Source organism: Rhinoderma darwinii, chromosome 1 (genome assembly GCF_050947455.1).
Source record: "Rhinoderma darwinii isolate aRhiDar2 chromosome 1, aRhiDar2.hap1, whole genome shotgun sequence".
Lineage (NCBI taxonomy): Eukaryota > Metazoa > Chordata > Amphibia > Anura > Rhinodermatidae > Rhinoderma > Rhinoderma darwinii.
Genome location: NC_134687.1, coordinates 66,640,652 through 66,658,185, shown reverse-complemented (window position 1 = coordinate 66,658,185; position 17,534 = coordinate 66,640,652). Strand labels below are relative to the sequence as shown.

At 40.4% G+C, this 17,534-nt stretch overlaps 1 protein-coding gene across 2 annotated transcripts in view; it reads left to right on the top strand.

Moving 5' to 3' along the window:
- BEND4 (BEN domain containing 4) overlaps positions 1-17,534 on the top strand; it is a 119,091-nt gene that overhangs the window by 54,076 nt on the left and 47,481 nt on the right. For both annotated transcript variants that reach the window (XM_075859441.1, XM_075859437.1), the window contains exons 2-3: positions 11,913-12,479; positions 16,540-16,631. In XM_075859441.1, coding sequence (XP_075715556.1) covers positions 11,913-12,479; positions 16,540-16,631 — 659 coding nt within the window. The remainder of the gene's footprint in view (positions 1-11,912; positions 12,480-16,539; positions 16,632-17,534) is intronic.

Here is a 17,534-nt window from a genome sequence, read left to right as displayed (position 1 = left end):
AGTAGTCATAGCAGTGGAGTGTCTTGTCTCCCCCAGTAACCCAAGGGGGGCAGCAACAGGGCACGAGCCTCGGATGCTTGGTGCCAATGCGGCACCAACAAACTACTCTACCTTTACTCGGGAATTTAGATACAGGGCTAAAGCTGCAATCTGAATTTTTACCCAGGGTGAAGGAAAAACTAGCCACCGCAGTATTTTTGCCCTACCCTAGTAGCCACAGCAGTTGTCATCCGCCTCTCCCAATAGTCACAACAGTGGTTCTCCCTTCTTTTCCAGTAGTCACACCGGTGGTGCCCCTCCTCTATAAATCTCCACTGAAGTTGTTCCACACTACACCTCCGTTCCTCGCAATTATCCCCAAATAGTCAATGCAGGCTATTACTTCCCCCGCCCATATTGTGCCCTCTGCTTTCTGGATGGTATTTGTGAGCAATATTACTGACCAGAGAGGAGAACCCAGTCCTGTCATCACGTCCGTTCTGTGATTTGTACGTAAACATGAAAGCACAGACTGCGACAGTAGAAAGAGCAGGGTCTCCGCAGCACATCGTGGCAATGTGAGGCTCCGGTCAAACTGTTGCTTTGTGATTTCTAGTGTCAACCAACTTCTACGACATACAAAGGCAATGTATTCAGTCGGTTATATTTTACTGTATAAGTAGTATAGGTGTTGAACTTCTGGGAGAAGTGTGTGCGCCATTTACGGTTTCGTGTTCTGTAAAATGGATTCTTAATTGCTTTAGCAACAAAACTTTGGCATAATGCAAATGAAATGATCTAGTTCTGCACATCTAATTAACTGTTGTCTTTGTTCTGACGTTTAGTCACTTGCAGAAATATTATATAAAAATACATTGGTTCACTTTGGCACTGACAATAATTACACTTATAATTACACTTATAATTACTATAGACTTAAAGAGCGAGACGTTCAGCATGTTAATTATTTGCAGGTAACTTATGAGAGCTACGTTTTATCTAAAGGGTTCTGTTACAAGGCCAGTTATGATAGGTGCGAGAGCTGTCTGTGCTGCTCCATGCTTTATATAGACATGGTTTAAAATGTTTCTCCACTTTTTTATTTCTCTCTGTTTATACCATAACATTACATTTTATACCATAGATTTGTAGCAGCTTTGCAATATATCTTCTTCACCTTTCATGGGTACAGTTAGGTCCAGAATTATTTGGACAGTGACACAATCTTCATGATTTGGGCTCTGCTGCCACCACATTGGATTTGAAATGAAACAACTGAGATGCAATTGAAGTTTAGACTTTCAGGTTTAATTCAAGGGGTTGAACATAAATATCCTGTGAAACGTTTAGGAATTGTAACCATTTTTCTACACAGCCTCCTCATTTCAGGGGCTCAAAAGTAATTGGACAAATTAACATTATCATAAATAAAAACAATTTTTTAAATACTTTGTAGAGATTCCTTTGCTGGCAATTACTGTCTGAAGTCTGGAACCCATGGACATAACCAAACTCTGGGATTCCTCCTTTGTGATGCTTTGCCCGGCCTTTACTGCATCGGTCTTCAGTTGTTGCTTGTTTGTGGGTCTTTCTGCCTTAAAGGAACAGTGTCACCCAAAATTTTTTTATATCAGTTTGATGTTAGTGTTTTATTAAAAACTTTTGTATTTATTTATGTGTTTGTGTGTTACTTTTTTTTATTTTTTTACTTTTTCTTCCCTATGGGGGCTGCCATTTTTTTTTCCATTTCTGTATGTGTCGATTAACGACACATACAGACATGGAATACGGCAGCTACAGTCCCATAGTGAATGCGAACGGGGCCCGTTCCATCCACTATGGTGTACGCCGTCTGTGTGGGAACGGCGCATGCGCCGCTCCCACACAGTCCAAGTTGAACTGAGCGCCGTCCGGCGCCATTTTCCTGTGGACCGGAAGTCGCGGCCGGACAGTAAGATTACTACTTCCGGTCGCGGCTTCCGGACTTGTGCACTTGGAGCAGCGGCAGCAGACGGAGCGGACGGACCGGAGGGAGCGGCGGCAGCAGGAGCAGGTAAGTGATTTCTATGTATGTTCGTGTTTCAGTGTGTGTTTACTACTGTATGTAAACCTTCTACACTGTGTGTTAGCTCAAAAAATGGCGACACACAGTGTAGGAGGTTTGACCGTTCAATCCCCTCGTTTCTCCCGGCACTAGCCAGGATAAAGGAGGGGGGGATTCTGAGAGCTCACTAAAGCGAGGGATTTTTTTCCAATTTTGCAGCATAAAGCAATGTGGTTGCTTTACCACATGCAATGCTGCAATTTTGGGAATTGCTCCATCTAGTGACCAGTGCTGGGAAATATTATAAATTAGAATCTAATTTATAATATTTCCTGACTCGTGAAAAAAATAAAAAAAATTAGAACAATGTTTAATCACCTACACACTAATTGTTTAACTAAAAAAAAAAAATACATTTTTTGCTAGCAACACATTCCCTTTAAGTTTTGTCTTAACTGGTTGCTGACACAGGACGAGAATGCTCGTCCTGAGCGGTGAGTACTTTGCGCATTAGGATGAGCATTCTCGTCCTGTGTGACAGCGGTCTGTGCGGCGATCGAGAGCGGGACAACGGCTGTAATATACAGCCACGGCCCCGCTCTGACAGCGGAGAGGAGAGAAACATCTTCTCTCTGCCGTTAACCCTTTGAACACTGCGATGAAAGCTGATCGCGGTGTTCAAGGAGGGGGGACTGCACTTTGATCGCGTCACAGAAAATAACTGTGACACGATCAAAGCCCACAACTCGTATGGCCAGACAGCCCAAGGTCTATTGAACGACCCCAGGGCTGTCTGAACATATTTCCTGTTGTTAGGGCATACTGAGGTATGCCCTAACAACTGCCTGCGTACAATCAGTAACAGGCTAATGTACTGGCATATAGATCTATGCCAGTACATTGCAGTTACAAAATAAAAATCAAAATGATAAATCCCTTTATGGGATTAAAAAAAAAAAAGTTAAATGAATGTAAAAAAAATTAATGTAAAATTTAAAAGAAATAAATAAAAAGTAAAAAAATACACAAACACATTTTTTTTTAATAATAAATAAACTTTTTAAAATATAAGTCGCAAAATATGAAATAATATAGACATATTTTGTATCGCCACGACCGTAAAAACCTGTACAGCAAATGTATAACACTATTTATGATCGGTGTATGGTGTAAAAAATAAATAAAAATAAAACTGCAGCGAACTGCTTTTATTCTGCATTTTCGCCAAAATAAAAATTTATAGAAATTAAACGATAATGTATTTGTACCAAAAAATGGTACCTACATAAAGTACAACTCGTCCCGCAAAAAACAAAGTCTCACACAACTACATCGTACAAAAAATAAAAGAGTTATGAGCGTCGGGACGCAAAGAGGGAAATCTAAAAAAATTGTTCTTTCCTGAAGGCCAAAATTGGCCGTGTCCTTAAGGGGTTAAGCAAGTGAAATGCATGCTCGATCGGGTTGAGATTTGGTGATTGACTTGGGCATTGCAGAATATTCCACTTCTTTGCCTTATAAAACTCCTGGGTTGCTTTCGCAGTATGTTTTGGGTCATTGTTCATCTGTACCGTGAAGTGACGTCCAATCAACCTTGCTGCATTTGGTTGAATCTGAGCAGAAAGTAAATGAACACTACAGAATTCATCCGGCTGCTTCTGTCTTCAGTCACATCATCAATAAACACTAGTGACCCAGGGCGTTTGGCAGCCATGCATGCCCATGCCATCACACTGCCTACACCATGTTTTACAGAGGATGTGGTGTGCTTTGGATCATGAGCCGTTCCAAGCCTTCTCCACACTTTCTTCCTCCCATCATTCTGGTACAGGTTGATCTTCGTTTCATTCTGTTCCAGAACTGGGCGGCTTCTTTAGATGTTGTTTGGCAAAGTCTATCCGGCCTTTCTATTTTTGAGGCTGATTAATGGTTTGCACCCTGTGGTGAACCCTCTGTATTTGCTCTCATGAAGTCTTCTCTTTATGGTAGATTTAGATACTGATACACCAACTTCCAGGAGAGTGTTCTTCACTTGGGTAGATGTTGTGAAGGGGTTTTTCTTCACCATGGAAAGGATTCTGCGATCATCCACCACAGTTGTCTTCCGTGGACGCCCAGGCCTTTTGGAGTTCATGAGATCACCAGTGCGCTGTTTTTTTTTCAAGACTGTACCAAACTGTTGATTTGGCCACTCCTAACATTTCTGCTATGTCTCTGATAGATTTCTTCATTTTTTTCAACTTAACGATGGTCTGTTTCACTTGCATTGAGAGCTCCTTTGACCTCATGTTGTGGGTTCACAGCAACAGCTTCCAAATGCAAATCCCACTCCTGGAATTAACTCCAAACCTTTTACCTGCTTAATTGATGATGGATTAACGAGGGACTAGCCCATACAGCCCATTAAATAGCTTTTGAGATAATTGTCCAATTACCTTTGATCCCTTGAAAAAGAGGCAGCTACATATTAAAGAGCTGTAATTCCTAAACCTTTCCTAAAATTAGGATGTGAATACCCTCAAATTAAAGCTGAGAGTTTGCATTTTAAGCCCATATTGATTATATAACTGTATATTCAATATGTTTTGGTAAACCGCTAAAATATATAGAAAAAGATGTGGTTATAACTAAACCATACCCAATATGAAAACCCAAAAATGCAATGATAATATAGCACGGTGCCATTTCTGATAGGAAATTATGAAAAAAAAAAGAAAAAAAGAAAAGAAAAATATTCCAGAAATATGACTAGGCACTCTTAGGTTAATAGAAAATTATCAAAAGTATTTTATTTTGAACTCCAGATATAATCGGAAGTATAAATATACATATACACAAATTTTAAAAGAAACTCTCCTGGCCAGGAAAACCATATAATTAGAACTTCTGTACATATATCAAGTTCCCTAGGATAAATAACATTCACAATGTATATATTGTATATATATTATTTCAAAAGAATTTCAGTAAAACCGCTGGGTTGTATTCACACTTGCGGTTTTTCACAATATATATTTTTTATCCTTGGAATGGCCAGAGTTCCCATTTCATGTGGTTGGAAATAATTTTTTGAAAAGAATCTTGTTATAAAGTGTGGTACTTATCACAAGAGGATGACCCTCGTATCTTGGGGAACCAGATTTTGCAGCAGGTTTTTATTCCCCTCCATTTCAATAAAGAGATCCTTGATTTTTGTAAGGATCTATAGTGGTAAGCAGTCTATTCATAGACCCATAGGTCAATATATAGCCTTCCAGATTTTATATTCGGCAAGCCCAATTTTTATTCCTTTATATAGGTTTTTTACATTCAGCAAGCCCCAGGGAACCATGCGGGGAGGCAGCCAGCCAGGCAGGTGGAGTAGAGGGCCTTCAACAGGTAAGTACCGACATGTATGGCCATATATTTCCTTTAAAGCCTCCAAAACTTCCACCGTCACCTCAGATAAAGCTTTTCTTTCCAGTGTGCCTAGGCATTCCACATCGTACGCCGGAAAGTGCAAGATCCAAAAGGACAAGGGCGCATGCCGGTAACCAGGTAAGTTCCGAAAATGTATGATATCCTCTTTCCATGTGATGTCTCCAACATTGGACAGGGATTTGCAAGGCAGGGATTAGACGTCACTACCCGCCCTGTTTGATTAGGTCAGCTGACGTGTTTCATCCCGGAACGGGATTTCCTCAAAGCTGTTGGAGACATCACATGGAAAGAGGATATCATACATTTTCGGAACTTACCTGGTTACCGGCATGCGCCCTTGTCCTTTTGGATCTTGCACTTTCCGGCGTACGATGTGGAATGCCTAGGCACACTGGAAAGAAAAGCTTTATCTGAGGTGACGGTGGAAGTTTTGGAGGCTTTAAAGGAAATATATGGCCAAACATGTCGGTACTTACCTGTTGAAGGCCCTCTACTCCACCTGCCTGGCTGGCTGCCTCCCCGCATGGTTCCCTGGGGCTTGCTGAATGTTTGGAGGTAAAACCTATATAAAGGAATAAAAATTGGGCTTGCCGAATATAAAATCTGGAAGGCTATATATTGACCTATGGGTTTATGAATAGACTGCTTACCACTATAGATCCTTACAAAAATCAAGGATCTCTTTATTGAAATGGAGGGGAATAAAAACCTGCTGCAAAATCTGGTTCCCCAAGATACGAGGGTCATCCTCTTGTGATAAGTACCACACTTTATAACAAGATTCTTTTCAAAAAATTATTTCCAACCACATGAAATGGGAACTCTGGCCATTCCAAGGATAAAAAATATATATTGTGAAAAACCGCAAGTGTGAATACAACCCAGCGGTTTTACTGAAATTCTTTTGAAATAATATATATACATTGTGAATGTTATTTATCCTAGGGAACTTGATATATGTACAGAAGTTCTAATTATATGGTTTTCCTGGCCAGGAGATTTTCTTTTAAAATTTGTGTATATGTATATTTATACTTCCGATTATATCTGGAGTTCAAAATAAAATACTTTTGATAATTTTCTATTAACCTAAGAGTGCCTAGTCATATTTCTGGAATATTTTTCTTTTTTTCTTTTTGTTTTTCATAAACCGCTAAAATGCCAAAACTTGTATCACTGTCCAAATAATTCTGGACCTAACTGTATCTACTTCTGTGACTTTGTTAAAAAAAATAAAATCTGTGTTGCTACTTGGAGACCGTCAACAAGCTGCCTAGCTGCTGTTGACAGGCTTTTGTCTGTAATGACCGACTGAGTGTATATAGTTATGGCTAGTGAATGTACATATTTAAATGGTTATTTCCCCCTAAAACATTTATGGCATTTCCACTGGATATGCCACAAAATGTTTTATAGATGCAGGTCCCAGCTGTGTGCCGAGAACAGGCACCCCCGGCCTGCCAGGTGTGGCGACCGCCGACCCTCGCCTCCGGGCAAAGAATGAATGTGGAGGTGACAACATTCTGTTCTATGGGAGTTATGGGAATTGCCGAGCAATCTGTAGATATGGCATAAATGTCTAAGACCTTATTCACACGACAGGGTTTCCCGGCCGATCATAAAATGGCCGTCACACGGCCGCAGTAGGAACAATAGACCCCTAATGGGGCTATTCACACGACCGATTTTTTGACGGCCCGGGAAACCCGGCTGTCAAAAAATGGGACATGCCCTATTTTCGGCCGTTTTCCCGGGCGCCCGGCTCCCATAGAAGTCTATGGGGCCGGGTAATAAACAGCCATCACTGGAATGTGTTCCGAGTCACGGCCGTATCTTCCGCCGCTCGCTCTCTCCTTCTCACAGTGCGAAGTGCATATGAGGAGGAGGAGAGTATTTTTTTGTTCCCTGTAGGAGCGGAATCCCCAATTCCCGGCCACAGCATTGGACACAGTGACGTCAGGCACTTTCAGAAGCGGAATCCCCGACCCTGTGGCCTGTGTCTTCGCTCCAGGAGAAGTCCCTGACTTCACTGTCCATATATGTACATTGAAGTCAGGGATTTCTTCTGGAACGGTGGCGCTATCTACAGACAGGTAGGGGGGGTGCCATCTATGGGGGGGTGCTGAGTAGAACTACCTACAGGGGGCTGTGCGGCATTACCTATGGGGGGGCTGTGTGGCATTACCTATGGGGGGGCTGTGTGGCATTACCTACAGGGGGCTGTGTGGCATTACCTAAAGGGGGCTGTGTGGCATTACCTACAGGGGGCTGTGTGGCATTACCTACAGGGTGCTGTGTGGTATTACCTACAGGGGGCTGTTTGGTATTACCTAAAGGGGGCTGTTTGGTATTACCTACAGGGGGCTGTTTGGTATTACCTACAGGGGGTTGTGTGCCACTACCTACAGGGGGCTGTGTGCCACTACCTACAGGGGGCTGTGTGCCACTACCTACAGGGGGCTGTGTGCCACTACCTACAGGGGGCTGTGTGCCACTACCTACAGGGGGCTGTGTGCCACTACCTACAGGGGGCTGTGTGCCACTAGCTACAGGGGTCTGTGTGGCACTGTCTACAGGGGGACTGTGGCAGTATCTACAGAGGGCAGTGTGTAGCAAAAAATATACAAATTAAATTCATCCGATTTTAAAACGGACAGGGAAAAAAATGGATGCAAAACGGGTCAAAATCGGCCGTTAAAATCGGCAACACGGCCCGGAACGGAATCGGAACGGATGCAAAATGGCCATTTATATCGGCCGACAGTCGGACCCTGTCGTGTGTTACCAGTCCAGACTCCTTGCCAACGGAACACCATGTTTATTATGTTTTATTGATGCATTAGTGTAGAGTGCAATGGAAAATATGGAGGAGATAAATAAAAATGCACCAGGATGCTCACAAAACACACCAGGGAATGGAGTAGATTGCACGCAAGAGAGAAAGAGGCTTGGCTAAGAGGAGTTGTAAAACTCTAAATTATTTTGTGTGCAAAATATAGTATTTTAACCCTGAGGTGGCATAAGGAGGAATGTGTCTAGCCAAATATTTTACGCTACATTCCTCAATTTGATTAGTGTGGCACTATTTTCAGTTACTCTTAAATTCATTCATCCAACAACACTATTGATAAATCTCGCCCTATATCTGTGAAGCACAACAGTAAGGTCTCCTGGTTAGGTAAGTCTGACTGAGACGGGTGTAAAGTAAGGTTAAAGGCAGACGGGAGGGAGCATATAGGTCTTCTGAAGCCCATATAGTTATAAGGGTTATGACTTCTGAAAAACCTACTAAAACTCTAGCAATCATTTTGAAAAATTCAGAAGGTATGTGGAGCAGAGGCAGGACTTATTGAATTGGTGTTGTGTGTTTGTTTTCTTAATATTTGTTTTTTCTTTTATGAAACACAGAGCCACACTGTCAATATTGCAAAGAGTGCCACTCGTGTTCATAGGCTGTTTGTGGTATTTCAGCTCAGCCATATTAACTTGAGCTGCAATACCACTAACAGCCTATGGACAAGAGTGGCACTGTTTCTGGAAAAAAGCAGCCATGTTTTCTTAATCTCTTTAATACAGCCCTTTTAATATGATACAAAACATACACTACAATGATACTTGTATCAGTCTCCTTGGCTTAGATACCTGTAATGTGTGTTACATTTCTAACATCAATTGCATTGGGTGCTGTGATATAGAGGATATTTGCAGTTTACTGAGCTCTGCATTAGTAAATCGGACGGCTTATGCAACCTCACTGTAGTTGCTACCTAATATAAATATAAACATTATAAAGTAGTGGAATCATAAGAAAAGATTTTCAGAGCATAAAACATGGTCGTTGGTCTGTGTCACTAGACCTCCAAATGCATTTTATGCTTATGTTTATTTTTTCTTGTAGGAAAAATCTTGATTTAATGTACAAAATATGTAAAGTGTATGATTTCCAATGCAGATTTTACAAAGAAAGCCCAGTGCAAGGGAAAGCAATTACTTCTATACATCGCATCTGACAGATTTACACACAAATGCTTTTGTATATAAAGGTGTCTCTGAGGTAAATATATGTACAAAGTTCTTTTATACGTTCAGTATGGATTTCACTAATGGTACAGTATATGTGATGATCTGTACATGAGTATGAACTTTTTTAGTATAAAGATTCATTTTTATAAGAGCAACTTATTAATACTAGCACCAAGAATAACATAGACAAAGTAAAATAAATGTACATGTTATAAAGTAGATTTTGCTAATTATACTTGTTTTATTCTGTATCTCACTACCATCATGGGAGCAGTTTTCCTGTGCTTTCTGTCGCCCCCTGTTGAGTAATGAACTTGCCAAAGGGTGGGCTAAGGGAAAATGTGTCAGCCTTAGGAAAGTGGTTGCCACTTATCTACACATTCCATTGTTGACCTGACAAACTAGCACCACCTCCTTATTATATGGACAAGAATATGAATCTTAGAAAGCTTAAGAATATTGCTAATATAGCTAGGTATAGCTAGTGGGATAGTGGGGCCCATTGCCGGTCCCCCAGCGGTGGCATGTCCCGGTTTCAAGTGTATCTGCATTCTCAGGACACAGATACAGTTGAATCCAAGGCTGGAGGAGGGAGCTGGTGGCTTCTTGTTCCAGCATTCACTATGTAATGCCGGCTGTGAGCGGCTCGACGCAGACAGGCGCAATGTGGTGACATCATCGTGCCTGTATGCGCAGAGCCACACACTGCACAGACCAGAAGAGCAGAGGGATCTTCTCCACCCATCGTGGGAATGGGGATAGGTGAGTATTTATTAAATTTTTTTCTTTATTAGGCATTATGGCGGCACTGGTTAAGGGGGGTCACTATGGGGCAATAAATTGTATGGGGGCATTATACTGTATGTGGACAGCTATGGGGTCATTATACTGTGTGAGGGGGCACTAAGGGGTCATTATACTGTGTGGGGGCAGTTAGGGGGCAATATTCTGTGTGGCAGGCAGCTTTAGGGGCATAACTGTGTGTGTGGGGAGATAATTTACGTGCATTACACTGTGTGGGGGCAGATATAGGGGCATTGTACTGTGTGAGGAGGCACTATAGAGACACACTGTTTTGGGGGCAGCTATAAGGGCATTATACTGTGTGGGGGCAGCTATAGGGGCATTATCCTTTGTAGGGGCAGCTATAAAGGCACTAAACTGTGTGGGGGCCACTAAGCGGTCATTATACTGTGTAGGGGGCCCCACTGGGTTGAGGCCCATTCAGATGTGTTCCGCCCCTCCTGTTCTAAGTCCCTAGCTACACCTTTGTATCTGACTAATATATCTAAATAAAAAAATATTACTTGTATAATATATAGACTTGAAGGGGATGGGAAGAGAGGAAACAAAACAAAAAGGGAGCGGGCAATGGGATGGAAATATGACACAAGTAACGAGACCATCAGCAAAACATTATAAATGGGTGATAAAGGCAAATATGAAAATCTTAACCCACAGAGAATAGACAAACTTAAAGAGGACCTGTCATGTCCCCAAAAACATAAAATGATGGCCATGCCTGGAATCCTGCCTTTCCCCTGATTTCAGCACTGTTTTTATAAATCTCTCTATGGGCCTCTGTTCCCCCACGATCATCCGTTCGTTTCAGCTACCTATATGCTACGTTATGAAAAAAATGACAACTGGGCGGTCTCCACCACCCAGCGTCAACGGGGCGTGAACCAAAGCCACGCTGTCAGTGGACGACACTGGAATCGGAAGAAGGCAAGATTCCATGTATGGCTGCAATTTAACGTTTTGGGTGTTTGGGTACACAGATAGCATGGATCATAGGTTTGGGCTGTGAGCAGGTCTGGGAAATGAGGCTAATACTAGAGACTCAACTTCACACATGTAGCACCATTTAAATGTAAGCAAAATTTACCTGAGGTGGTTTGGCAAGAGTGTGGAGAGAACCTGACATCCGTCTTTTTGACCTCCTTATTGTTTAGACAAAGAGTGTGCATATATATGAAGCTTATTGGCAGCTGGAGGTGACTAAAGCACAAGAAAAAGTTGGACGAGCACTCAAGGTCCGGTCTCTATCTGGGTCTCAGGGACCAGCTTTTACGTAATATGTGACACTTGATAACTAAAATGTTATTTCTAAACATTTCTGCTCTACAAGGAGTATATTGGTATTTTATTAAAAAAATTCAATACTTTTATTACTTTTAAATTGAAAAGCCAAATTAAGGTTTCCTGAAGAAAACTGTTGAGATTGAGTACATTTAGATTTTCTTGCTGTTAATTCATGTCATTGTTAAATATGCAAATCAAAAAGAGCATAAGCAATTAACTTAATATTGCGGTGAAATCTTGTGTTTCTTGTCAGACTGAATAACGGGTAATTCTGTTAGTTAAAGAGAGTATAGGCCCAGGCAGTCTTTTTTTCCTGATGCTTTTGTACCGTTTTATTACTATTTTTGTTCTGTTTTTGCAGAGAGCCGAATGATTCTTGACGCCTTTGCCCAGCAGTGTAGCAGAGTACTGAACCTGTTGAACTGTGGGGGGAAGCTTTTGGACAACAAGCCTTCCCAATCTCTGGTGTCAAGTGTGAAACAGGAAAATAACGGTTACAGTGAGCGGCCAGACCAATGTCAATTTAGTAAAGCCTTTCACAGCCAATCTCCAGACGAACCAGATGTAGAAATGCAGTACATTCAAAAAAAGCAACAGACCTCAGCATTTTTGAGGGTCTTCACAGATTCACTCCAAAACTACCTATTGGCTGGAAACTTTCCTTCTCGTAATACCTCATCTTCAAGTGATTATGGTCACTTGACAGACATGGATGTTCTTTCGTCTTCTACAGTGCACACAATGGGTGGATGGGCATCTCCTGCAAACTCTGAATCCCATGGCCACCCATCTTCCTCAACCCTTCCAGAAGAAGAAGATGATGACGAAGAAGAAGGTTACTGTCCAAGATGTCAGGAGCTAGAACAAGAGGTCATTTGTCTACAGCAAGAGAATGAGGAGCTCAGAAGGAAGTTAGAAAGTATACCAGGTATTCTATACACGTTTCTTCGTATAGTTTTATGATGATTGTACTTTAATGTATTCAAAAAATGTCCCAATATCAAGGTGGTGTGTACTTAATAACATGTTGCTATATGTCATCTAATAAACAATGTTAAGTGTCTAGTGAGAAGGTCCCATACCTTCTACATCCTATTAATTAAAAAAATTAAATCTCATGTAGGTACAAAGAAAATAAAGCGGTTCTCCAGGACTTAAACATTAATGGCCTATCTTTAGGATAGGCCATCAATGTCTGATCGGTGGCGAATCCCCACTGACTTCCGTGGATCAACCTGGTACTGAAGCTCAAGTGAACCCCTTTAATTTCAGACAATTAGTTGGATGGCACTGCTCATTTGACAAGTGTCTCTACACTAGTTCTCTGGGTACGCATCTAGGAATTTCTTCCGCCACCCAAGTCCTCTCATTAACCCTTTTAGACTCTTTCACTCTACGTATGTGACCATTTTGTGGTAGCAATCTACACATTTATTTGTCAAGCCAATCCCAAATATGCAAGAAATAGACTAAAGACCATCACGTGTACCATCACACCAATGCACATTGACCATTGAAGGTGTTGTCTAATTTGACCAAACCATTTCATATTGTGGTTGCCTTGCGATCAGCTGTTATCTGAGAGGAAACCACTGTGTAAATACTCACTACAATGCATTACAGGACATCTGTTGAAAATATTAGGTAATAATTTTTTCTATTGTTAATTTAGACTCTCAAGAAGAGCTACTGTACATGGAGTGCAACTTCCGGCTTAAAGGGCTATTCCTATCTTAAGGATTTATTGCCTATCCACAGGATAAGCCATAAATACCTTATAGGTGCTGGGCTTACCTTTTGGAAGAACTGGGGTCCCTCGGCCCCGTCTTGCCAATTCGTGGCCGTTGCAGTCTCCATTGAGTTTAATGGAGAAGTGACTGTGCTTGCTCCTGGCCCTCTCAATTAAAGTTTATCGGAGTTACGGTAAGAGCCAAGCAAGCATTGAACTCGATGGAGACTGTAGCGCCTTCGAATAAGTGTATTGGAGGTCCATTCTCCCGATAGGGGAGGGTCTGATCAGGCATTTATGGCATATTCTATGGATATGCCATAAATGATTTAGACGAGAGTATCTCTTTAATCTAAGCATTAATTGAGAGTTTAATCTCAGAATTGTGAGTTAAATACGTAAGAATTATGTATTTTTATCTCAGACATCTAAGGAAAGATTTATTCAAGAGATTATATTTCAACATGTGTATTTACTGATGAAGATCATATGCAGTCACCCTGAAGCTTAGTATTTTGTATGGTTTCCATCCCTGATCTGTTATTTAGAGAACCGTTGTTATTCTCCTGTTACCTATAGATTTCCATTGTGTTGCTTCTCGCAGATGCTCATGAAATTGAGCGGAATATTCCAGATTTTATATTGAACTCTGATAGCACTCCAATGCTCTATTGATCGTCAGATGCATAAAGCACAGAAATGTATCATGTCACCAGGGAAAAGTAGGGCACATCAGCAGACGTCTGTAATTTCAGCAAATAGCAATATATCCTTATATTTTTATGATCTCTTATCAAGGTTGTTTTCCAAATGGCAGATTGCAACATGCTTCTTAACATTTTGTCAATCTTGCAGTACAAAATGTGTTTGGAAATAATATAAGGTTTTATTTTTTGTTATTATTATTTTAATTTTAAGAGGTACTGTATTAAACGTCTTGTCCAGGAAGTGAGTTCACACTTGGGTTTTTGTCAGGCAGAAAAAAATCTGACTCAAAATTCCTTCAGTCAACATTTTTTTTAAGCTTTTTTTATGCGTTTTCCGGCGTAATTTTTTAGGGCGTTTTTTTTAATGAATCAAATGCAAAAACTGCGAAAAAATTCTTCATACGAGTGTCACGTTTTTTTCTCCCTCCCATTTATTTTAATGAAGGTTCAGAGTCGAAAAAACATTCCAAGATAGGGCATGCCGCTTTTTTTTCCGTGAGCGGTCAAAAACAGCCCTGGAAAACAGCCTCTGATATCAGATTCCGTAGCACCATTTTATAGTAGAAATCTGTATGCTTTTTGTGTGTATATAAGCAAACATTTCATATCTGATAATCTTTCATCTTGGGAGCTGAATATCAAGAACACTTAAAAATGTTAAATTAATTCTTCCATTTCAGCAAAATAAACATTTGTTTTCTACATATTCGACTAATGGAAAATATATCTCTAGCATCTAACCCTTGAGTCCATACTTGCTGAACAGGTGATGATGGGACTGGATGGCGGCTGATGATGTAAAATATGTGCAGTAATATCTGTTTACTGCACAGCAAGAAAAGAGATCGGTTCTGTATGCAGTGGCCGCATCATTTTAGGGTTTACATCAAAGTCTATGGGACTGATGGAAACAGCAAAGCTCTGGGTTATGAAGAATGGACCTTTGTTCTAGTGATCATGGGGGTCCCTGTGGTGGGGTCCCCAGCGATCATATAGTTATCACCTATCATGTGGATAAGTGATAAATGTATTTTGGAATAAATCAAGTATATGTTGAAAGAAGCACATATTGAAGCCTAATTTTGTACTGTATATGGTAATCTATTAGGGTATGTTCACACAGAACTTTGTGCCATGCCGAAAAAATCTACCTCGAAATTCCTTCAGGATTTATGAGGCAGATTTTGATGCTTTTTTATACACGTTTTTTGAGGCAGCTTTTTTCTAGGCATTTTTTTAAATTAAGCAAATGCAAAAACCGCGTCAAAAATCGCTCCAAACGAACAGAGCTTTTTTTCGTCTCCCATTTATTCCAATAGAAGTTCAGATGGAAAAGCCGCTCCAAGATAGGGAATGAAGTTGTGTTTTTTCGAGTGCAGTCAAAATCCGCTCAGGAAAATAAACGCTTTTACCTCGCATTGAAATCAATAGGGAGATTTGTGCCTTTTTTGTGGAGCTGATTCCGACAAAATCTCCATGTTAAAATCCGCGCCAAAAAACTCCATGTGAACTGGGCCTTCCGTTACACCTCCCCTTGGTGTCCTGAACGGAAAATCTGCCAAGTTATTCAGTTATATATCCCCTATTTTAAGTGGATTTACTATTAGGGTAAACCTTTAGAGTTTCCAAGAGCAATGGTAGCCATTAGTGGATGTCACTTTTGAAAGAGAATAAGAAAAAAAGTTAATACTAAGAGATGCACGAATAGTATTTTAAACAACTTCATAAAGAGGGCAATTCCCAGGATTTATTTTTTGGGGATTTTTTTTTTACAATTGATACATGGATTTTAGGTGATCAGTAATTAATTAAATTAAGTAGCAAAGCACAATGAAATAAATGATCTACACCTGCCAACACTGATACAAGTTGTGAGTCATTTATACAGATGTCCTGAAATCTGGCTGACAGCCATTCTCTACAGCAGAAGCTGGAACTCCAGTCATGGGGAACAAACTTCATTAACTTCTCCTTTGCGACTGATCCACTATAATTGGAAACCCTTTGTTTTATAAAGAAATGTATAATGTTTATAGTGTTAAAATATTCATGGAGGATGTGAAATGATAGGAGAAAGTTTAGTACTTTATTGACTTTCAGACAATAGCTTTTTGTGAGTTATTGACATTGTTTGCATATCTCATGGTGGCCTTAGAAGAGACTTCCACTTGTCGTGAAACCATGGAGATATGTCACTAAGGTCAGATTCAAGAGTGACTTTAACTTCATGCTCAATCTCAAACCATTAACCATCTGGAATGAATCTAATTATGGTTATAATGACCTAATTTGCATTTCATTAGAAAACAAGAATAAAAATTAAATGCGAACCTTTAACGGGATTTAAATTTGTTTAAGATTGCGTCCTTTGCTTTAAGGGATACGGCAAATTTCAACTTTTATTAACTACACTTAAGGCCATCAGAAGATCTCCAGACTCCTCCCGATAATTGGCATTTTATCTCTGAATTTCATGTTTTCTTATGTTTGCTGGTTTAGATAGTAGTTTATGACGATAGCTGGCATGCTTGTGACTTCTTTGTCTTTTACAGTGCCCTGCCAAACAGTGTTAGACTATTTGAAGACTGTTCTTCAACATCACAATCAGTTGGTTATACCACAACCGATAGATCAACCTTCTGAGGTAATGTACTTAAAAATCTTCTATCTATTGGAAATTGTTTAGGATGTAATTAAAGTGTTCCGCTTTGTGTTACAAGCATTCTCACACCACACAAAATCTTATTCAACAAGGTTTCTTACAAAGTGGAGATCTGTGGGTTCTACTGGTCTGCTTCTTCTGGATCATGAGAGCGATGAGGCCTATATGGAAACATACAATGATCCACACTGATATATGATGCAGTAGAGGGACTATTTATTTAATGAAAGGATGGGAAGGATCATGACACTGCTCTATGCAGGTGATGCTCCAAAGGAAACAGGCCAAGGTGAACCATCAAGATCTCTTTCCATTGGTACCACATAATGGCAGTTTACATTTAGACAAGGCAGTCACAAATGCACCAAATGTATCAAAGTGGTGCATGCTGTATGATAAACATACACCTCTTGGGTGGCTTAGTTTAAAAGTTCAGATTTTTGCATCAAAATTTTGGGACACGGTTTTGCATTTTAAGCCACGCCACTTTTCTAGTCCGTGCCCATTTCCAGTTAAGCCACACCCCTTGTGGAGCGTGTCTAAAAACAGTTAATAAATGGGGTGCACAGCATGAACGCCAGAACTCTGGCTAAATTTGAGCTAGAATTCTTGAGCATTTTGAATAGTAAATCTGCCCTAATGTTTTTAAATTCTGCTGTACAATGTACCTGCCGAGGGAACGGTACTTTCGAAGAGGAGGGAAGAGGGTACAATTCTACATGTTCTACACATTCACAACTCACTTTGAATTGCAGTATATGCAGCCAAATATAGTTAAACTACCAAGTTATAAAATGCAATGCCTGGAGGTATTGGCCATTAAAAAAATTATATTGTCATGAAAGGCGGTATAATATACTGAAAAGAACGTGAGGGAGGAACTTG